Genomic DNA, 23,693 nt, shown 5'->3' with positions numbered 1-23,693 from the left:
TTTTTTTTAATAATTTAGAATAAAACAAAAGATTAAAGTTACAAAAAATTTGATATAATAAATTTTTCACTCAATCGATTTAAATAATAATAATTGTAATAAAAGATAAAAATTATTAATCGGTCAATTCGCATTTATTAATAATAATTGTACTTTTTGAATATTAATTCTAATAGGTATTAATATAAAAAGATATTCTTTTATTTTTTTACTTATATACTTAAGTTTTATATATATTTAAAATAAATATAAAATATTATAAAATAGAAAATAAACTGTACTATACTTACTATTGACTTTCTTCTAATTTTTCACATATAATAATATTTAATAAAGAATAATAGCGACAATAATAATAAAAATAATAAAAAATGAAAAAAAATTATAATAATGAAGCCTCATAGTAATAATAATAATAAATTAATATACATAATTACCGAAAGTGGAAAAATCTTAAAAGCATTTAAATATTTGCCAAAAAAATAAAAGAAAATTGACAACTGGAAATTATAATACAGCAGGATGAAAATCGAAACTAAAATCAGAAAAAAATCTTATTACTATAATAATTAAATAGAAAAATATTGCAAAACTGTAAAATGGTTGTTATAGAAATTTTATTTTTTCCTGATTTAAAATTTTAATTTTATCCCTCTGACACTAAAGAATATTCTGATTCACTATAAAAATGATTATTTATACTAATTACAAAAGAATTTAATTTGTCAAAATGTTTCCAAAAATTAAGTTCTTTAAAATTTCCAATTAAATTCATTCAAGAGTCAAATTTTCTAAAAGTAAAAATTATAGAAATTCTGCAAAGAAATTTATAAAAATTTTTAAGAACAATTGAATTCTAATATTTTATTAAAAATATATTGAAAACAATTGAATTCTTGCAAAGAATTTTAAAATAATTGAAATCTTGCAAAGAATTTTAAAATAATTAAAGTTTTGACAAGAAAGTTACACAAAATTTTAGGAAGAATAACATTTTTTGAGAAATTTTATTGAAAAAAATTAAATTCATGCTGAAAATTCAAAATAATTGAAATTCTACAAAGAAATTTATCAAAATTTTAAAGAATAATTGAATTCTTTAGAGAATTTTTTTTTAAAAACAATTTAATTTGTGCGAAAATTTCAAAATAATTGAAAGTCTTCAAAAATGTATCAAAATTTTAAAGAATAGAATTGAATTTAGATATTGTATTAAAATTTTATTGAAAATAATTGAATTTTTGCATGAGAATTTAAAAAAAAAATTTAATTTTGACAAAAAAGTTATAAAAAATATTAGGAATAATTGAATTTTTTTGTGAAATTTTATTAAAAGTAATTGAAATTCTGCAAAGAAATGTATCAATATTTTTAAGAATAATTGAATTCTTTGGAGAAATTTTATTAAAAATAATTGAATTCATGTGAGTAATATTCAAAATAATTGAAATTCTGCAAAGAAATTTATCAAAATTTTAAAGAATAATTGAATTTTTTAGAGAAATTTTATTAAAAACAATTTAATTCGTGCTAAAAATTCGAAATAATTAAAATTCTATAAAGGAATGTATCAAAATTTTAAAGAATAATTGAATTCTTTAGAGAAATTTTATTAAAAATAATTGAATTCGTGCAAAAAATTCAAAATAATTGAATTTCTTAAAAAAAATGTATTAAAATTTTTAAGAATAATTGAATTTCAATATTTTATTAAAAATATATTGATAAGAATTCAATTCAATTGAATCAAAATTTTAAAGAATAATTGAATTCTTTAGAGAAATTTTATTGAAAATTATTGAATTTATGCGAGTAAAATTGAAAATAATTGAAATTCTACAAATGAATTTATCATTAAAATTTTAAAGAATAATTGAATTCAGATATTTTATTAAAATTGTATTGAAAATAATTGAATTTTTTAATTTTTAAAAAATTTCAATTTTAAAATGAAATTTATAAAAAATAGTAGGAATAATTTAATTCTTTTAAGAAATTTTATTAAAAATAATTGAAATTCTGCAAAGAAATGTATCAACATTTTTACGAATAATTGAATTCTTTGGAGAAATTTTATTAAAAATAATTGAATTCATGTGAGTAATATTCAAAATAATTGAAATTCTGCAAAGAATTTATTAAAATTTTGAAGAATAATTGAATTCAAATATTGTATTAAATTTGTATTGTAAATAATTAAATTCTTGAAAAGAATTTTAAATTAATTGAAACAAAAAAGACACCAGAATTCAGTATTTTCTTATGAATTTTAAAAATTTAATTCTTTTCCAATACTTTTAATAAAATTTCCTGAAATTTCCCTGAATTTCCTGATTTGTTGCATCGTTGTATTGGCTCAGTGGTCAACGTACCGGATTTCTAACAAATGTACAAGGGTTCGATTCCCCACGATTGCGAATTATTTTCACAAGAATAGAAGCAGAATGAACAATAGAAATTTTTTCCCGAATTTTCAATTTCGATTTAAAAGAAAATAAAATATAAATAAAATAATAAATTTTTTTTTCATTGGAAGAAAAGAAAGAAAGAAAGACAGACAAGAACGGAAATAAATCTTTACAACAGAGTTTATATTTCGTAAGATTCTTTCGAACCAGCCAACAACCACTGTTTTTTTTTGTTTTCTTTTCATTTACAAAGCGTCCATTCATAAAAAAACAAATACAATTTGGTGGTTTTCTTTCCGGTTAGTCAAGCTATCATACAACAAAAGCGCTTTTTACAAATAAAGCGCCAAAATAAAACACCCTCGTAACATCCGCTTACTCTTATCTATTTTCTAGCCTATTAAAAAAAAAATTTTTTTTCTTCTGAGAAATAAATTAAGTTGAGAGGGAAAAAAAAATTATTAACAAAATGATTGACAATAAATTAAGAAAAATAGAAGTGGAAGAAGAAGAAGATAAAAAATGGGTCACTAAAGCGGCCGTATCAAAAATAGAGAGCAAACGATCAACAGATTATGTTGCCTTAATAGTTACTTTATCTCAGTGCACTATACTCGTAACACGCGAAAATATAATTACAATATTTGGATACGACGTATAGTCACCTTGAATAGGACGCATCTTTGGTGACGTTTGCACCGTGAATAATAAAATTCAACAAAAAAAAAATCCAATTATTATTTTAATTCACAAAATTCTCTTCTTTTTTTTCTATTTTCGAGAATTTTGAAAATTAATTTTTTTTCAGTTAGATTTTTTCTTTTTATTCACGATGTGCAATTTGGTATTCTTGCATACTACAAAATAAGGTACTGATTTTCACGATTCTAAAGTGTTGCACATTTACTAGTACGAGACTTTTTTTTATATAAAAATATTATTAATTTATCAACTATCATCGCAATGTCGTATTTTCGCAAAAAATTTTCTTGTATCGTATTTTTTAATATAATTTTATTTTTTGTATTCAAACTAATTTTTTTTTCTTTAACAAAATTTTACTAGATAACAAAATTGACATGAAAATTTTTTTTTAAACAAATTTTTCCTATTGTTTTTTTGAAAAAAAATTTTGTCAAACAAAATTTGACTACAAATAAAAAAAATTGACACTACTTGAAAAAGAGGACAAAAACAGTCTTTTGTCTCCGTTCGTAATCACCTTTATATTTAAATATTGTGATATAACAGCCTTTTTGTCACTAAAAATAAATTTTAATTGTAGAAAAATGTACAAAAGAACAAATTTTAAGTACTAAACAAATTTTCGCCTTTTTTCAACATAAAAAAAAAAACTATAAATTATATTTAGTTTCAAATTTCGGAAATTTGTAGAAAACTAAAAAAATCCGCTCGTTTTCCATTAAATTATAAATAAATAAATAAATTCTAAAAATTGTACAAGTTGAGATTTTTTTCCTTAATTTCTAAAAAAAAAAAATTAAAAAGAAATTCTTCCGTCTTTTTATTGTAGAAAGAAAATCTAAAAATTATTCTAACATTTCTAACAAATTTAAAAAAAAAAATACTTTCGGTCTTCTTTCACTAAAAAAACAAAATTATAAAAAAAAATTATTCGATATTTGCAAATTTTTTCCTTTTCCGAAATTTCTGAAAAGTGATACTTTTGAATCTAAATTTTATTTTTATTCGTTTTATTTAAAAATTATTTCACAATTTTCTAAGAAGAATATTGTAAATAAAAGAAATAAAAATAAAAAAGTAAAAATGAAAAATAAAAAAAAGTTGAAGTAAAAAAAGTAGAAATAAAAATAAAGAAAGTGGAATTAAAAAAAATATTTTTAAAGCAAAAAAAAGTAGAGATTTTTCGGAAACGTTTCTAAATTTACAAAATACACTTTCTTCGGATAATTTTTCGAAAAATCAAGCTCCAATAAACGGCTGTTACAACACAACCAAATATAAAGCTGTCATCGTCGGGTAACGCAAGACTTTGGCATTTTTTTTCCTTTTTGCTTCAAGAAAATTAAAATTCAAAAATTTTTAATGCAAGACTATCAATATGATCACCTTAGAACGCATCGTGCACAAACATTATTTATTCTCACATTCATTCATAAGATTAAATTTAAAAAAACAAATTCCAATAATTCAGAACAATTATTTTTCCTTCTTATCATTCCACACATCCTCCGATTGATATCTTACATAAAAAAAAATAAAACCACAAGAAACTCGAAAAAAATCATCGCTCTACTTGTTCTACAAAAATCTAATCTACATCACAATCCAAAAAATTTACTTTTTTTTTAATTACGTCAATCCATCATCATCATCATCATTCACTCTTGTCCCTGTGTATTTGTTGTTTTTTTTATTAATGTGATAAATGACGAAACCAAGAATGACACGAAAGCGCAATTCAATAAATACAATCATTATATTAGACATGATTTGTTATAATAATAATTATAATAATATTAATAATAAAAATAATAATAATAAAAATAATAATAATAATAATAATAATTATAAAAATAATAATAATAGAAATAGCAATGAAAATAATAATCATAATAAAAATGATATTATTCTTATCATTATTATTATTTTCGTTATTATTAATATTAATATTATTATTTTAAAAAAAAAATAGTAATAGTAGTAGTAGGAGTAGTAGTTATTTGTATCATGACAACAGAGAAAAATTGGCGTTGCGTCGATACGCACAGTGCGGCATAAATTAGAAAACAAAAACAAAATAAAAATTTAATTCAATCGTTTCATCATACTTTTTTCTTTTAATTTACTCTTTTTCTTTTAGCTATTCATTCATTCAGTCTTATTTGAAATCTGTACTTTATTTTTTTTTTGGTACAGAAAAGGCGATATTTTTCAAAAAAATTTTCCCAAAAAGTTTACGCGTATACAATATAAAAATTATTTTGATGAATTTTTTTTTAAAAATTCCTTTGCAAAAATTGTTTTCACATTTTTTGTCGAAAATTCTTTCCGAATTTTTTTTTGTACATAAAAAATGCGAGAAAAAGGCGCAATTAAAAATTTTTGTTCTTTTAAAAAAAGTTTCTTTCTATTTTCTGAAAAACTATTTTTGTATATATTGAAAAAATTATTTTCTTTAGAATCTATTTTTCAGTTTAAAAAATTGCTTTTTAGTTTTTACAATTCTCGGGTTCTTACTTTCTTGAGTTTTTTTTTACAAAATTCGGCGATACTTTTTTTTTGAAAAATTTCTTTTTTATAAAAAAAATTTAAGGACACATTACTATCGAACATTGTTCAATTCCTTTTTTTCGTGTTTGTTCGCTTATTTGTAATGATTCCAACAATACTGCCAGGTTTTGAAAAGTTTTTTTTTTTTTGGTTTTTTTTAAATCATGCTAGCATAATAAGATATCCTATCGATTAAACTAAATAATTCCATTTACACAAATAGAAAAATATTTTACAACACAAAGAATTCAAGTACATTTCTCAAATTCTATTTGGACCTCTCTTAAGTAATTTTTTAATATTAATCTTTGGTCCTGCATTTGATGAAAACAAATCGTTTTAAAATATTTTTTTTTTGGAAAAATCTCCTAGAGATTTGACTTTTTTTGCGATTGAGATTCTTAAAAGAAAATTCTTACAATTAACGAGGAAACAAAAATTCAACAGATCCATTGTGAGGGTCTTTTTGCGACAAGTGCTGCATTTTTTTGAAATATTTAAAAATTTTTAATTTAATTCAACTTATTTCGAATTTTTTCATTTGATTCAATTTATTTTGAAATTTGAATTTCATTCAATTTATTTCGAATTTTATTCAGTTCAATTATTTTTGAATTAAAATTAATTCAATTCCAATTAAATTTAAATTAATTCCATTCTTTTCGAATTTAATTCAATTTGTTTTAAAATTGCTTCAATTTTATTCAATTGAATTGTTTTTGACTTCAATTTTATTAATTTTGAATTCAATTTTTCAATTCAATGTGTTAACATTTTCAACTTAATTCAATTGATTTTAAATTCAATTCTGATGAATATGAATTTAATTCAATTTATTTCGAATTTAATTCAATTCGTTTTAAAATTGCTTCAATTTTATTCAATTGAATTGTTTTTGAATTCAATTTTATTAATTTTGAATTCAATTGATCTCATTTTGAATTTAATTCAATTGGTCTAAAATTCAATTCTACTGATTTTGAATTTAATTCAATTTTTTTCGAATTTAATTCAATTCCTTTTAAATTCATTTGAATGTTATTTAAATTTTATTAAATTCAATTCTTTTTAAATTAAATTCAATTAATTTTGGACTCAATTAAATTCATTTTGAATTTAATTCAAATTAGTTTTAAATTCAATTCTATTGAATTTTAATTTAATTCAATTCGTTTTAAAATTACTTCAATTTTATTCAATTGAATTGTTTTTTAATTCAATTTTATTAATTTTTACTTAATTTATCTCATTTTGAATTTAATTCAATTGGTCTAAAATTCAATTCTACTGATTTAGAATTTAAATCAATTTTTTTTCGAATTTAATTCAATTTCTTTTAAATTCACTTGAATTTTATTTGAATTTTATTAAATTCAATTCTTTTTAAATTAAATTCAATTAATTTTGGACTCAATTAAATTCATTTTGAATTTAATTCAAATTGGTTTTAAATACAATTCGTTTTAAAATTACTTCAATTTTATTTGAATTTTATTCAGTTGGATTTTTTTTAATTCAATTTAACTCATTTTGATTTTAATTCAATTGATTTTAAATTTAATTAAATTATATTTTCGAATTTCATCCAATTAAATTCTTTTTGAATTTCGTTCAATTTAATTCTTTTGAATTAAATTAATTAATTAATTAAATTTAATTCTTTTCAATTAAATTTTTTTAAAATTTAATTTAATTCAATTCTCTTTGAATTTAATTTGGTTTTAAATTTAATTCAATTGTATTTGAATTTTATCCAATTGAATTATTTTTGAATTTTGTTCAATTTAATTCTTTTGAACTGAATTCAATTAAATTTTTTTCTTAATTTAATTTAATTCAATTCTTTTTGAATTTAATTCATTTTTAAATTTAATTCATTAATTTTTTATTAAATTAATTAAATTAATTTTGAATTGACTGTAATTAATTTTCAATTTAAATTCAATCAATTCAAAATTAATTTGAATCAAAAATTTCTTTTCATTCGAAAAAATATGGTTTTAGAAAAAAATAACATTGCAAAGAAATTGAAATTGAATTGAAAAAAAAATAAAATTCATCTTTTTTAAATAAATTCAAATTCGAAAATATTTACAAAAGTGACGAACAAATTTTTTATTTCTTTCTAGGCGAAGAGTCGAATTTTTTTTCTGAAACTTTCACCTGGCAGCATTTGTTGATATCAATAAAAAAAAAAGATGGAAAGCAAAATATTTTTTTTTTCTTTTTATAGAATCAGACACTTTTTTGTTTGACGCAAATTCTTTTCTTTTTTTCTTGTAAGCTAATAGGGAACGAGCCTTTAAAGAAATGTACGAGTGACATTTACTGCGCACATGGTAAACGGAAATTTTCGTCCGCACGGAAGTTTACTTTGGTAATGACTAGGTCTTATTAAACGCTATACAATGTACTACGTACTCTCGAATGTCCACGTTGCTTTTTAGTTTTTTCTTTTCTTTTTTTTAACTATTATGGCGCATTTTAAATTCGTGGAACTATCGTATTTTATTAACATGTAATTAAGGAAGCTTACTGTAAGATTATTATGGCTTCAGTTCAAAATAATTCTAAAACATCGCTTTCATTGAAAAAATAATTTTTTTTTTTTTTTTATTCTTAATCTTTGTTAATTCTTTTCTTGTTTTATTCTTATCTTCATTCCTTTTCGTTTAATAACAAAATAACTATATATTTAAATTAATAAAATATGTGAGAGCATTAAAATTCCGATTTTACTTTTTTTGGACCATCCTATTATGGATTCTTTCCAATAAAAGCAGTGTTTTAGAATTATTCCGATTTCTCTAATTCCTAGGCGTTCTCGTAAAAATTAGAACTGGATGCGATAATTAGGTCGCGGTATTGACCTGGCCTTGGTGGGTGGAAGTGATGACGTAGAGGCCTCACTACTGGCAGTGCCACCAGAGTCTCGTCCACTTTTACTGCTGACAGTGCTCCCAGTACTCTGACCCCTGGTGAATCCGGTCTTCCTCAATGACACTTTCCCATCGCCGTCGCTCAATCTCCCGTACTCGCCGATACGACGCGATGGCGGCGGTATCAATGAACGTCCATGTTGCTCACGATGTTTCACCTCGAGTAAAATTTGCTTCTTCTTATCCACATCCCCAAGACGCTCGTATTCACAAACAGGCGACGACGACGACGATCCCTTCTTCTGACCGAAATTCTCCGAAATTGTCGTCTTCTTCCTCCTTGGCGCCCTCGACGACGCACTACTCTCAAACTTACCGTAATCGAGTGTACAATTACCAGAGTCACGCGTTGTTGTTGTTTTCATTCCAGTGTCAATCACTGGTCCAGGATCTGATTTTTTTCTCGCTTCGGAATCACTTAGGCGACAGTAGCGTGAATTTGTTGAGGATTTCAATGATCGTGGTGGACGTGGAAGGGAACTCGGTGGTAGACTACCGGCTCTTCTTGGCTCGCCCTCTTGCATTCTCTGTCGTTGTGAACTGCGACCCTGCTTCTCAAGTAGCATCATCTCCTCGGGCTTCTCCACTGATAATCTTGATACTGTACCTTTAAAGCGTGTCGCCGATGCTGCGGCAAATTCCATGAGACTACCAGTTGCCTCGCCAGTTGAATCGTCCAGTAAACGACTTTTACTTGACGCCGTACTCGAACTACCTGCACTATTTACACTCGCCAGTAATGGCTTGGGTATTTTTCCTTTTCGCGACGCAGTGCCTGGATTAGAGAATCCTGGAAAACAGCAAAGTGCCCGCTGAAAAAAAAGAAGAATACCATCGCGTTGGAGAAGGAGAACCGGGATAAGGGTTAGTGCTCGCCACAACAGCGCATGCGCACTCTTTGGAAGACTGTTTTTTTTTCTCTTTTTGGAATCAGGAAAAGAATCGTGGTCCAGATTGGAAATTATGAACAAAAATTACCGAATGTCTGTGTTTTTATAATTTTTTACCCCCTATACTAAAAGTTGGGATTAATTAATTAATTAATTAAATTTTTTTTAATAATTGAATTCTTTTTCAATTCAAAATTCATTTTCAAATCAATCTTTATTAAAAAATTCTATGAGAATTCAATTATTTAAATACAAAAATAAATAATTAAAGAAAATGCAAGTCTACGAATCCCATAACTGAAAGCGTCAGACTTCCTAACGTCCCCTCTTCTTTCTCTCTCTAGCGACGCATGCGCATAGACGACGTACCCGCGCGCATGCGTTAAATTACTTATTTTTAATAATTTTTGAAAAAATTCTTTGAGAATTTTCAAATTCATTTGTTTACAATTAAATATATTAAATATATTAAATAATTTGTTTTAATTAAATATACATCACAAAATACAAACTTCAAATAATTGTAAAAAAAATTCAATTATACTTTTTAAAAATATGAATTATTCAGATTTGTAAGTTAAAAGTATGAAAAATTCAAATTTTCAAAGATTTAAATTTAAATCTTTTTCAAAATTCAATTATTACTAAAAATTCAATTATTATCCAAAATTTTAATTGAAATTCATTTTCAAATCAATTTTTATTAAAAAATTCTATGAGAATTCAATTATTTAAATACAAAAATAAATAATTTATTGAAAAATTAAATGTTTCTAAAATTTAAATTCCCATAAAAAATTATACCAACAAATTTTTAATTAATTAAATTCCGTCGACGAATTTGACTAAAATTTTTAAGAAAAATTACATTCTTGGAGGAATTTGACTAAAATTATATAAAAAATAATTGAAATTTTGCGATGAATTTTATTATTTATGAAAAACGTTGAATTATTGATTAATTAATAATAATATTTGAATTATCATTCAATTATTATCTAAAATTTTAGCTAAACTTCATTTTTAAATCAATTTTTATTACAAAATTCTACGAGAATTCAATTATTTAAATAAAAAAATAAATAATTTATGAAAAATTAAATTCTGAAAAAGAATTTTACCAACAAATTTTTAATTAATTGAATTTCTTCGACGAGTTTGACTAAAATTTTTAATAAAAATTACATTCTTGGAGGATTTCGATTAAAATTATATTAAAAATAATTGAAATTTTGCGATGGATTTTATTATTTATGAAAAAAATTGAATTATTGATTAATTAATAATAATTCAATTATCATTCAATTATTATCTGAAATTTTAACTGAAATACATTTTTAAGTCAATTTTTATTAGAAAATTCTACGAGAATTCAATTATTTAAATACAAAAATAAATAATTTATTGAAAAAATTAAATATTTCTTAAAATTAAAGTCTCGTAAAGCATTTTACCAACAAATTTTTAATTAATTGAATTCTTTCGACGAATTTGACTAAAATTTTTAAGAAAAATTACATTCTTGGAGGAATTCGATTAAACTTATATTAAAAATAATAATAAATTTTTAAATCAATTTCTATTAGAAAATTCTACGAAAATTGAATGATTTAAATACAAAAATAAATAATTTATTGAAAAATTGAATGTTTCTTAAAATTAAATCCCTGTAAAAAATTAATTATTTATAAAAAAAATTTAACATTTTCGTAGAATTTTAGTAAAATGTTTTTTAAATAATTGAATTCTTTTGTAAAGTTTTATTAAAATAGTAGATTTATTGAAAATCATTGAATTGAGAAAATCTTTTAAAAATATTTGAAATTTTGCAAAGAATTTTTTTTTAAATAATTGAATTTCGGAGAAAAATTTTATTATTTGTAAAGATAATTGAAATTTTGACGTGAATGTTTTTAAATTTATGCAAAGAATTTTATTACTTTGAAAAATAATTGAATTTTTGCAATCATTTGTAACTTCTTAAAAATTCAATTCTTTTTAGTTTTTTTAACCAAAATTCTCCTATAAATCTATTATTTTTAATAATTAATTAATCACATATATATTAAAAAATTTAACTTATTTCCCTGACTTTAATTTTTAAAATTTTTCTTTTCATTATCAAACACCGTAATTTATTAAATTCATACTTTATTAAACTATACCATCAAGAAAATTTCACTGAAAATTCAAATTTTTATAAACTAATAAACTGTTCGTTAATCCCAAAAGATAAACGAAAAAATCGATAAATTCTACTGGGAAAAAATATTTTAATAAAAAAATTATTCAAATGTAATTAAAAATCACATATCCGGACCACATTGTTCTTTTTAGGGGAAAAGGAAATTAGTTGGATCACTCTCGGCAAAAAGAAACAAAATAAGTAAAAATGTTAAAAAACGCCAAAAAAAACCAATTCGTTATGTAAAAAATCCGTTACTGGTTATATTTTGTTTTCTCGATTTTATATCAAACCATGAACATAATAAAACACTTAATAATTATGAAAAAAAAAATTATGTTCCGATTCTAAACATTACAATCGCGTTAAAAATAAAAGTCGTTGTTGTCGGTAACAGTAAAAATTAAACTATGTATCAATTTTTTTTTAATTATGTGAGAAGAGAACTTTTTCGAATTTTTAAGACTAATTTTGTTTGTTATTAGTGTAGAAAAAAAATCGTAATTGAAAAACTACCACACGAGTATTAGGATATTTGAATTTATTCGAACAAAATATCATAATACTTTTTCACAATTTCAAGAGCAGGTATTTTAGTATCAAAACCAATATTTCTTTTTAAGAAAAAAAATAGTATTTTTATTGAGTATTTAGAAGTATAGAAAATATTTTATTTATTTTCTAGTCTCAAAAATGTCATCATTTTTTATTTCTTTAAATAATTCGTATATGTTTTTTAAAATTAATAAAATATTTTCTAAATTCTTTCAATGATTTTAAAATTATCTAAGTACGTTTTTTAAAATTATTTAAATATTTTTATAAATTATGCAAACGTTTTTAAAATTATTCAAATGTTTTTTTAAATTATTTAACTTAATTTTAAAATAATTAAAATAAAGCAAAATCATAATTTTGAATTTAAAGTATTCAAAAATATTCAGGAATAAATTTTTTAACATTGAAAAAAAGTTAATTCTAATTTTCCTTTTTGAAAAAATACTACCTGCCCTCGAGTGAAATTTCAACGTTTTAAATGCTTCAAAAAAACAGAAAAAGAAAACGTAACACAAACACAATGAATACCTTTTGTAGTGTGTGTTCTGTAAATTATTCGTGATCAGCTTTCTTCTACAATAATCACGTGGCACGAAGTGATAAAACTAAATATGACTCAATTTTTCTTTCTTTAAACGATATATTTCTAGTTTATCCGACTCTCAGTGTGAAAGCAACAGAAAAAATATTTTTTCTAATGAAAATTAAATAAAACTTAAAAAAGAAATTAAATAAAAATAAAATTAAAATAAATGTAATTTTTTCTGTACTAAATTAAAACTTAGAAAAAGAATTATTTTCCTTGCGGATTTAATTTCTTGCAGATAAAATTACAAAATAAAGACAAAAAAAAGTAATTTGTATAATAAAATTTTTTTGCTATGAATTAATAATTAAAAATAATGTTGAAAAGAAATAATTTCCCTTTGTATTAATTAAATTAACTTAAAAGTCATATTTTCTCTATTTGTAAAGTAAATTAATTTAGAAGGCATTTTTTTCCATATTTTAATTAATTTAAAAATTTTGTTTTGCGTTGCTAAAAAAAAACTTCGGTTGACTGGGAAGAGGTGATGTGATTCGAGACGCGATTATACAGAGCACTACACTGTGGAGATTCTGCCTACCTTGCTGAGTAGTTGTGAATCCAGCTCCTTCAATTGATCGTCAAGACTCTTATTTGTTTGCTCAAAACTTCCCTGCTTTCTGTATTTATAACTGTCGGACACGCCATAAGATCCCGTGCTTCCGTAACCGCTTCCACCGCCCAGTACACTGCTCACTAAAAAATAATAAACACGTCAAAGAAAAAAATCAAATATTTAATTAATTAGGAAAAGCTAATTAAAAAATAACTTGCAAAAAACCGTTATCAGAGTTACCACAAAAATTTAATTTTGTTTTTCCCTAATTTCCAGTCAAAATTTTGACTTTTTCCCTGACCCTAAAGAATATTTTGATTCACTCTAAAAATTATTAGATACTCAAAAAAATGTCTATTACATTTATTTACAAATTTCTTCAAAAATAAAATTCGAAAACATCAATAACTTCTTTTTAAAAAAATATTTTTAATCATTATTATTTTTCCATGGGAATTATTTAAATATTTCAAATTCAAACCTTTTGAAATTCAACAACTGATAAAAATATTAGGGAATACCAAATATTATTGTAAAACATGAAGACTCGGACTGCTCGATTTCTTCATATTTTATAAAAATTAAAAATGACCGAGTGATAAAATTATTATTTTACATTACAAGAATATTATTACTGTAACTCATTTTCTTCATTTCAATTGAATTATTATTTTTTAATAAAATTCGTCTTTGAATCAATTATTTTTAATAATTTTTTTAAAAAGTTCTTGAGAATTTTCAAATTCTCCATTATTTTCCATTTGTTTACGCAATTCAATTTTAAGTAAAATTTCGATTATTCGAAAATTCTTCAATAATTAAATATACATTTGAAAATAAAAACTTGAAATAATTTTTAAAAATTTTAATTAAACTTTTTGAAGAAAATTAGTTTCATAGAATTTTTAAGTAAAAGTAGGAAAAATTCAGATTTTCAAAGATTTTAATTTGAAATCTTTTTAAAATTCAATTATATCTAAAAATTCACGCTATAAGGCTTTTAATATTCAATTATTATCTGAAATTTTAACTGAAATTCATTTTTAAATTAATTTTTATTAGAAAATTCTACGAGAATGCAATTATTTAAATACAAAAATAAATAATTTATGAAAAATTAAATGTTTCTGAAAATTAAATTCTCAAAAAGAATTTTACTAACAAATTTTTAATTAATTGAATTTCTTCGACGAGTTTGACTAAAATTTGTAATAAAAATTACATTCTTGGAGGAATTTGACTAAAATTATATTAAAAATAATTGAAATTCTGCTAAGAGTTTTATTATTCATGAAAATAATTGAATTATTGCGAAGAATTTTATAAAAAAGTTTCAAACAATTGGTTTTTTTCGAAAAAATTCATGCAATAAATTAGGTATATTTTTAATAGTTTAATTTTTGTGAAATTTTTTTCTTGAAAAATAATTGAATATTCGTGAAGAATTTTATCAAAATTTTTGTTTAGTAATTGAATTCTTTTGGGAAATTTTATTAAAATAGTAGAAGATTGAAAATCAATTAACTAAGAAAAAATTTTGAAAATCATTGAAATTTTGTCTTGAATTTTATTAAAATTCTTGAAAATAATTGAATTTTATTACTTTTCAAAATAATTGAATTCTTGTGATGAATATTGTTGATTATAAAAATAATTGAATTTTACATTGAATTTTATTAAAATTCCTGAAAATAATTGAATTTTGTCGAAGAATTTTGCTATTCATTTATAAAAATAATTGAAATGCTGACAATTTTTTTGTATTAATTTTTGAAAATAATTGAATTCTTGTGATGAATATTGTTATATATGAAAATATGTAATTGAATTTTGTAATGAATTTTATTGAAATTTTTGAATATAATTGAATTTTAGTGCAGAATTTTGCTATTTATAAAGATAATTGAAATGTTGACGAGATTTCTTTTAGATTTTTTGAAAATAATTGAATTCTTGTGATAAATATTGTTATTTATGAAAATAATTGAATTTTGCAATTAATTTTATCAAAATTTCTGAATATAATTGAATTTTTGGGCAGAATTTTGCTATTTATAAAGATAATTGAAATGTTGACGAGATTTTTTGAAAATAATTGAATTTCTGAGAAGAATTTTATTAATTTTCCAAATAATTGAATTCTTGTGATGAATACTATTATTTATGAAAATAATTGAATTTTGCAATGAATTTTGTTAAAATTCCTGAAAATAATTTAATTTTGCAGAAAAATTTTGCTATTTATTTAAAGATAATTGAAATGTTGACAATTTTTTAAATAAATTTTTGAAAATAATTAAATTTCTGGAAAGAATTTTTGATATTTATGAAGATAGTTAAATTCTTTCAAAGAATTACCTTAAAATTTTTAAAAATAAACAATAACAGAATTTTCACACAATTTTTTTTTTTAAAAATATTTTTTGAAAAAATAAAATAAAATAAACTTACCAAGTTCGGGAGTACTCGTTAATACCGTATGATGATGATCTGCCGAAGTACTGGAATGAGACGAGTGTGCAGCTGGATAACTACCAACACCACTACTGCAACTACTATCCTTATCGTAGGTATGTTTTTGAAGAACGCGTATCATTGCGTCCCTCTCGGCCAATTTCGACTCCAGATCTTTCATTCTACAAGAAATAAAAACCAAATTTAAGTTCCACAAATTAATCAAAAAAAAAAAAAGAGAAATTTATTTCTTTCCTATAAGAAAGACATTTCTTCTTTTCTACAAGAAAATAAATTAAATTATCAAAGAATTAAAAAAAATGTTTGAGTTTAATTTCATTCTTTAAAGAAAAAAAACCTGACGAATCTGACATCAGATTATCAAAATTAAAAATGGCGGATACAATATGGCGGATTTTTTTATTTTAATAGTTCGAGTTCGTTTATTACATTCGTAAATTAAATGCAATGAACTGAAATTATTGGGACAAGATTAATAATTTAAATTTGAGTAATGAATTGAATTAAAATTGTTAATAAAATAAAAATACCTGGATTCGAGATCGGCGAGCTTCTTTTGTGCGGCATGAACTTCGTCCATGTGTCGCATTTTTTCTGAGCGTGCCTCCGCTATTAATTTCTCGGCGTCTTGACTCGTTTTCTCCAAAGCGGCAATTTTTGCATCTCTATAAAATAAAAGTGAAAAAAATTGACATTAATTTTCTATTAAAAAAAAATTCTATTTTTAAAATAAACGAAAAATAGAATTTAAAAAAGTACTTTCTTTAAAATGAGAAAAAGAGTTTTAAAACAAAATTTCTTTTAATAAAACAATTTTTTTTTGTCATACTTTGGAAGACTGGCGGCGTCAATAGCGGCCTGCCGCAAAGCGCTCTCCTCGAGGTAGCGTTGCTCCCATTTAGTGACATCGCCCTCGAGTGACATAATTTTTTCATCCCTCTCTCTCAGTCTTCGTTTTAAATCAGCAATTGTTTCGCCATTCGCCGAATGTTCGTTTCCATGTGCACCGCCATTTCCGCCCTCTCGCAATTCCCTCTCCAATTGCCCTCTCAATTGTCTTTCAGTCTCTTCGCGTCGATCGCTCGACGCTTGAAGTGAGGACAACGCTCGTTGCAATTGGGCGACGCGCTCCACGTAAACTTGCTTTTTCCGCGACTGTAAATCGAAATATTCAAGAGAATAAAATATATTTTAAGAACAAGTATTAAAATTATTAAAAAGAAAAAAAGTAAAAAAAAAGTTTCGTACACTCTTTCCCAAAAAAAAAGAAGTAAAAAAAATAAAAGCAAAGAGAAGAGTAAAATAAACGAATAAAAGCAAAATAAGAAAAAAAATGAAGAAATTGACAAATAAAATAAAAATCTGACCTCTTCCTCGAGACGAACAACATTTCCCTGCGCATTTGTAAGAGCAGTGTCCAAAATATCGATATGCGTTCGTTGCTCCTGAAGAGTTGCTCGTTGCGCGGCGAGTTCAATTTCCTGCCTTTCTTTTGCCGCCGCGAGTTCCTTATCTTGAAAAAAAATAAAAACCAATATTAATCAAGTGAAAAAATACCTTCTTTAGTAAAAAAAATAAATCTTCTTTTTAATCAATAAAAAAGACACTTTTTAATTAAGAAAAAATACTCTTTAAAAAAAAATAAATAAATAATTTTTAAGAAAGTTTTTTTTCTTAATTAAAAAGAGTTTTAAATTAAGAATTAGAAAATTTTTTCTGAATTAAAAAGAATCTTTTAAATTAAGAAAAAAAGAATCTTTTTCTTTTTTTTATCAATTTGACATACTTTGAGTGATAAGTTGACCGATGAGTAATTCACGTTGCGTTAATTCTTTCCGCATTGATTCGACAATCGGTGGATTGTCGGTTCGCGATGATAGTAAATCAATTTGATCCCTTAAGGCACGATTTAATTCAGTGAGCCTTCGACAATCACTTTGTAATCTTAGTCTCGCTGCTCTCTCGAGTTTTTCACGTCTTTCACACGATGCGGCTAAATCCTCGTGGGCACGATGCACCTTTGCTATTTCCTGCTCGAGCTTCTGTGATTTCGCCACTTTATTGTAACAACGCTCGAGCTCCAATTTTAAGGCACTATTCTCTTGAATTACTATTTGAACCATTGCCGATGGCGGCCAAATTTCACCGGCCGCCGTCTCAATGTCTTCTCTGCCCTTTGTTTGCGGTCTGTAATTTGAAGGAGGAAAAAATTCAAAAATTTCAATTTAATTTCAAAATAATTATTATTATTTTATCAATTTATTAATTAAAAAATAATAATTACCTAGGAGAAGTTGTTCGTGGATCGTAATTATCCATGTCGACTTTTCCAATTCGGGACAAATCGGGCTGCGAACGGGAGAGAGTTAATTTTTCCGTGGGACCAAGTAATCTGTGTTTACTTTTAAGAGGTAGTAATGTCGTGGTGTACGAAGACGATGAAGGTCTATCTTCATAATCCGTTTGCTTTCCACGATCACTTTCTCTGAGTCTCATATCAATACTACTGTCATTTCCTGACAGTTTACTGTATGAGGGCACCTTAACTTCCTTCGCGAGATGTTTCAGGACCTTAGGAGCAAAATCAAAAAATTTACACTTACAATTTACAATTTGTTATCATTTTCATTATTTCGTAAAATTATTTGGTCAATTTTGTAAAAATATTATTTTCTTAATTCTTTCAAAATTAATTGGTTCATTTTGTAAAATTCTTTTTTATTTTTCTTTAAAATTATTTGGTTCATTTTGTAAAAATAAAAAAAAATTACCTGCGACTGGCTGAGATAATCGTCAGGGATGTCGGTGATTTCTTGACAGCCACCATTTCCAGATTGCTCGTAGAGATGATCGTCGTGTGGTAAACTTGACAATGATTGCATTGTAGGGCTGTTTGAATGCCCTTTTCCTCCACCTTCGCAATATAAATACCCCATATCGCCATGGTCTCTCACGAGACCTGACAATCTGCAAAAAAAAATTATTTACAGTAATTAACAATGAATTATAATATACAATAAAGCTCAAGTCAATTAAAAATCAATCTCCATAAAAAAATTAGGTTTTCAAAAAAGCATTGAAAAATTTAAAATTAGATTTAGTAAAGCTCAGTGCAAGAAAACTTAGTTTTTAAAAAAGCTTAGGTCAAACAGAAGTTCCTTTTTAGTTAATCGTAGATCAAATAAATTTAGGTTTCAAAGACAGATTTAATAAAATTTAGTGAATGTAAAAATTAAAAAATAATATTTAATAGAACTTAGGTCAACCAAAACCAACTTGAATAAAGTTGAAGTGAAATAAAAAATTAGTTTTAATAAAACTGAGAACAAGTAAAAATCAAAAGTAGCAGCAAAGTTGCCACAAAAATTTAACTTCGTTTTTCCCTGACTTTTCCCTGACTTTTCCCTGATTTACAAACAGAATTTTGACCTTTTCCCTGACACTAAAAAATATTCTGATTCACTCTAAAAATTATTAGAAACTCAAAAGTTTTCGAATATTTGCGAATTTCTTTAATTATTGTAAAATTATTCGAAAACAATTGTTTTGTTTATCATAATTATTTAATCATTAGGTATTATTTTTCCATTGAAATGAAGATTTTCAAAAATTTCAAATTCAAATCTTTAAATCAATTATTATTTAAAACAACAAAAAATTTAAATTTCCAAAGATTTGAATTTGAAACCTTTTCAAAAATCAATTATTTCTAAAAATCCATGCTATGTTTTGAATATTCAATTATCTAAAATTTTAACCGAAATTCATTTTCATTTCATTTAAATCAATTTTTATTAGAAAATTCTACGAGAATTCAATTATTTAAATAAAAAATAAATAATTAATTCAATAATTGAATTTTATAACAATTTTTGAAAATAATTGAAAACTTTTTGAAGAATTTTATTAAAATTTAGAAAAATAATTGAATTTCTGAGAAGAATTTAAATAATAATTTATGAAAATAATTGAATTCATGCGATGAATTTTATTAAATTTTTGTTTAAATAATTGAAATTTTGACAAGAAGTTTATTAAAATTTTTGCCAATAATTTAATTCTTGAGAAAAATTTCGCTACCTATTTATAAAGATAATTTAATTATTAACGAGAATTTTAAAAAAATTTTGAAAATAATTTAATTTCTGCAAAGTATTTTATTACTTTTCAAAAAAATTGAGTACTAGTGATAAATTTTGATATTTATGAAAAAAATTGAATTTTGGAAAAGAATTTTATTAAAATTCCTTTAAATAATTGATTTTATGGGGAGAATTTTGTTGTTTAACAAAGATAATTGAATTCTTTTGCAGAATAACTTAAAAATATTTTTGAAAATAATTGATTTCCTGAGACGAATTAAAAGTTATTTATAAAAATAATTGAATCATTCTTTCGTCAAGTTTTAATAAAATTTTTAAGAATAACTGTATTTTTCGAGGAATTTATTTAAAATTGTATTAAAAATATTTTAAATTCTGTCGAGAAAATAATTGAATTCCTAAATGAAATTTTATTATTTATGAAAAAATTGAATGTTTTCGTAGAATTCTATAAAAAATTTTTTTCAATAATTAAATTTTTTGATAAATTTTATGAAAATAGTGAATATTGAAAATTATTGAAATGCGAAAAACTTTTTAAAATAATTGAAATTTTTGCAAAGAATTTTATTTAAATTTTTTGAAAATAATTGAATTTTTGACGAAAAATTTTGTTATTTATAAAGAAAATTGAATTCTTAGCGAAATATTCGTTAAAATTTGAAAAAATAATTGAATTTCTTCGAAGAATTTTATTATTTTTGAAAATAATTGAATTCTTGTGATAAATGTTGTTATTTATGAAAATAGTTGAATTTTGGAAAAGAATTTTATTAAAATTCCTTTAAACTATTGATTTTATGGGGAGAATTTTGTTGTTTAACAAAGATAATTGAATTCTTTTGCAGAATTACTTAAAAATGTTTTTAAAAATAATTGATTTTCTAAGACGAATTAAAAGTTATTTGTAAAAATAATTGATTGATTGCAACGAATTTTATTATTTTATTGAATAATTGAATGTTTCTTAAATTTGAATTCGTCAAGTTTAAATAAAATTTCTAAGAGTAACTGCATTTTTCGAGAAATTTATTTTAAATTATGTTAAAAATATTTAAAATTTTCTCGTGAAAGTAATTCAATTCCTATAAGAAATTTTATTATTTATGAAAATAATGGAATGTTTTCGTAGAATTTTAACAGAAATTTTTTTCAAAAATTAAATAAATAAATAAATAAATAAAATAAATTTTTTGATAAATTTTATGGAAATAGTGAATATGGAAAATTATTAAAATGCAAAAAACTTTTAAAAATAATTGAAATTTTTGCAAAGAATTTTATTTAAATTTTTTGAAAATAATTGAATTTTTGGCGAACAAATTTTTTTATTTATAAAGACAATTGAATTCTTAACGAAATATTCGTTAAAATTTTTAAAAATAATTGAATTTCTTCGAAGAATTTTATTATTTTTGAAAATAATTGAATTCTTGTGGATAAATGTTGTTATTTATAAAAATAATTGAATTTTGCAAAGATTTTTTTTTAAATTCCTAAAAATAATTGAATCTTTGTGAAGAATCTTGTTATTTATCAAGATAATTGCATTAAATTTTTTGAAATAATTAAATAATATTAAAAAATTAATTCAGGTCAGAAATAGAAAAAAATTTTGAAGGTTTTATATTAGAATTCGTGGTAGTTTGATAGTTTATGAGGCAAACAAAAAAGACACTAAAAATTCAGAAGTTTCTTATGAATTTAAAAAATTAAATTTTTTCCAGTACTTTTAATAAAACATTTTTTCTTTTTTTGCTTTTAAATTTAGAAATAAAAGAAAGAAATTAATTACCTTCCTGAAGGCGCCCAAGATGATTCCTCATTTGCATTGTGAATAATAAGTGTATTATATGAACTTGTAGAGACATCGAGACTACTTCTATTAGAACCAACGCTCGTTCGATTACTTAAATTATCCTTTAAACTGTTGCGATTCGATCCGTTTATACTGTCCTTAAGACTATTGCGATTCGAGCCATTTAAACTCTCCTTTAAACTGTTTCGATTCGATCCGTTTAAACTATCTTTTAAACTATTTCTATTCAAGAGATTACCCTATAGATTAGAATAGAATATTGTTAAAACTTATATAATAGTTTTGTTTTCCTAACAATGAAATGTTTACTGAATGGGACAAAACGATTGAAAAAAAACATACATACGTAGGTATATTTAAAAATGACAAATCTGACCTTACAGGCAGACTGTGATTTTTAATAGCAAAAAAATTATGTAATTCAAAATTTGTAAAAATTTTTTTGTGAAAAAGGAAAAATTATTTTTTTTTATTTCTTTTTTGAAAAAATGGTCTTTACTTGGATATTTGGTATGTTCTCCTTGTGACTGGAAGATCTAGAGGGACTTTGTTGCTGATTCTCTTGACCTTGAGGCTCCTGACGAGCTGTGTGTCTTATCACATAGCGCTCCTCGTTACTTAAATTTTCGTTTGAAGTCGAAACATCGGTATCGCTACCGCTCAAACTTTGAGGTAAACCACCTGTTAAATTAAAAACGATTAGTTAGAAATATCTTCAAAAGAAAAATTACTTTTGATTATTAACTAGACTAGTAAAACTTTAAAATTTAACGCCCATTGTTAGTTACAAAAACTTTTTTTTTCATGAAAATTTATTATTTTTTACAAAATATAATTTTTTGAAATAATTATACGTTCGAAATATTCGTTAAAAAAACCACTATGTTTTAAAACAATTTTTAAAAGTAGTAAAATTAAAATTCTTTTAAATAAAAAATTTATTTCAATGAAATTTGACAATTCTTTTAATTGTTTCAATTTTAAATTATTTTCGGGAATTCAAATATTTTGAAAAGAATTTTAATTATAATTTTTCAAAAAACTACTTTTTTTTAAGAATTTCTACATTAAATTATTCAAATTAAAATATTTTTGTTAAACAAATATTTAAAAACTTATTGTTATTTATCTTCATTGTAATTTCAAATAATTTCAATGTAAAAACTTCTAAAATTTAATTATTTCTAAAAATTATTAAAAAAAAATATTTCGAAATTTTAACTTTTTTTTTAATTTGAATTTTTTTAAAATCAATTCTTATTAAAATTTAACGATAATTGAAATATTTAAATACAAAATTTTTTGTAAAATTCAATTATTTTCCAAATTTTTTGTTACAATTCTGCAAAAAATATAAAAGTATTAAAAAATAATTTTTAAAGTTATTATTTTAAAATTCTTTTCGAGAAATTCAACTATTTTCAAAAAATTGTAATTACGATTTTTTAAAAACCTCATTTTTCAGAATTTTTAAATGAAATTTTTCAAAATTCGTTAATTTTTGTTTCGCAAATATTTCAAAACTTATTGTTATTTATTTTTCCATCAGGAATTAAAATTTTTAAAATACTTTCAATGTTAAACCTTCTGAAATTAAATTATTTCTAAAAATTACAACTGTAATTTTTCGAAAAAAAATTTTTCAATTATTTTTTTAAAGAACTTTAATAAAATTTTTCAAAACTTTTATAATTTTTGAAAGAAATTAATATATTAATAATTCCTGTTATAACGCTCCTAAAATTAAATTATTTTTCAAAATTTGAACTTAAGTTATAATATAGATATTATTATTAATAATTTTTTATAATAATAATATATAATAATAATATTATAATAATAATATTATTAATATATATTATTATTATTCTTCCAAAAATGCAATAATATTTCAAAACAATTTTTTAAAGTGAGAAAAT

General features: G+C 22.8%; 1 protein-coding gene across 2 annotated transcripts in view; it reads right to left on the bottom strand.

The window, feature by feature from the left end:
• Window positions 1-7,785: 7,785 nt before the first annotated feature.
• LOC122503830 overlaps window positions 7,786-23,693 on the bottom strand; it is a 28,696-nt gene continuing 12,788 nt past the window's right edge. For both annotated transcript variants that reach the window (XM_043614552.1, XM_043614553.1), the window contains exons 3-13: window positions 22,274-22,455; window positions 21,751-22,013; window positions 18,624-18,819; window positions 18,137-18,423; window positions 17,639-18,039; window positions 17,220-17,365; window positions 16,682-17,007; window positions 16,383-16,517; window positions 15,829-16,013; window positions 13,363-13,517; window positions 7,786-9,414 (exon numbers count right to left, since the gene is read on the bottom strand). In XM_043614552.1, coding sequence (XP_043470487.1) covers window positions 8,497-9,414; window positions 13,363-13,517; window positions 15,829-16,013; window positions 16,383-16,517; window positions 16,682-17,007; window positions 17,220-17,365; window positions 17,639-18,039; window positions 18,137-18,423; window positions 18,624-18,819; window positions 21,751-22,013; window positions 22,274-22,455 — 3,194 coding nt within the window. In that variant the 3' untranslated portion in view covers window positions 7,786-8,496. The remainder of the gene's footprint in view (window positions 9,415-13,362; window positions 13,518-15,828; window positions 16,014-16,382; window positions 16,518-16,681; window positions 17,008-17,219; window positions 17,366-17,638; window positions 18,040-18,136; window positions 18,424-18,623; window positions 18,820-21,750; window positions 22,014-22,273; window positions 22,456-23,693) is intronic.

Source organism: Leptopilina heterotoma, unplaced genomic scaffold (assembly GCF_015476425.1).
Source record: "Leptopilina heterotoma isolate Lh14 unplaced genomic scaffold, ASM1547642v1 Lhet_270, whole genome shotgun sequence".
Taxonomy (NCBI): Eukaryota; Metazoa; Arthropoda; class Insecta; order Hymenoptera; family Figitidae; genus Leptopilina; species Leptopilina heterotoma.
Note: the sequence above shows the minus strand (reverse complement) of the source record. Positions and strands in the feature narration are given on the sequence as shown.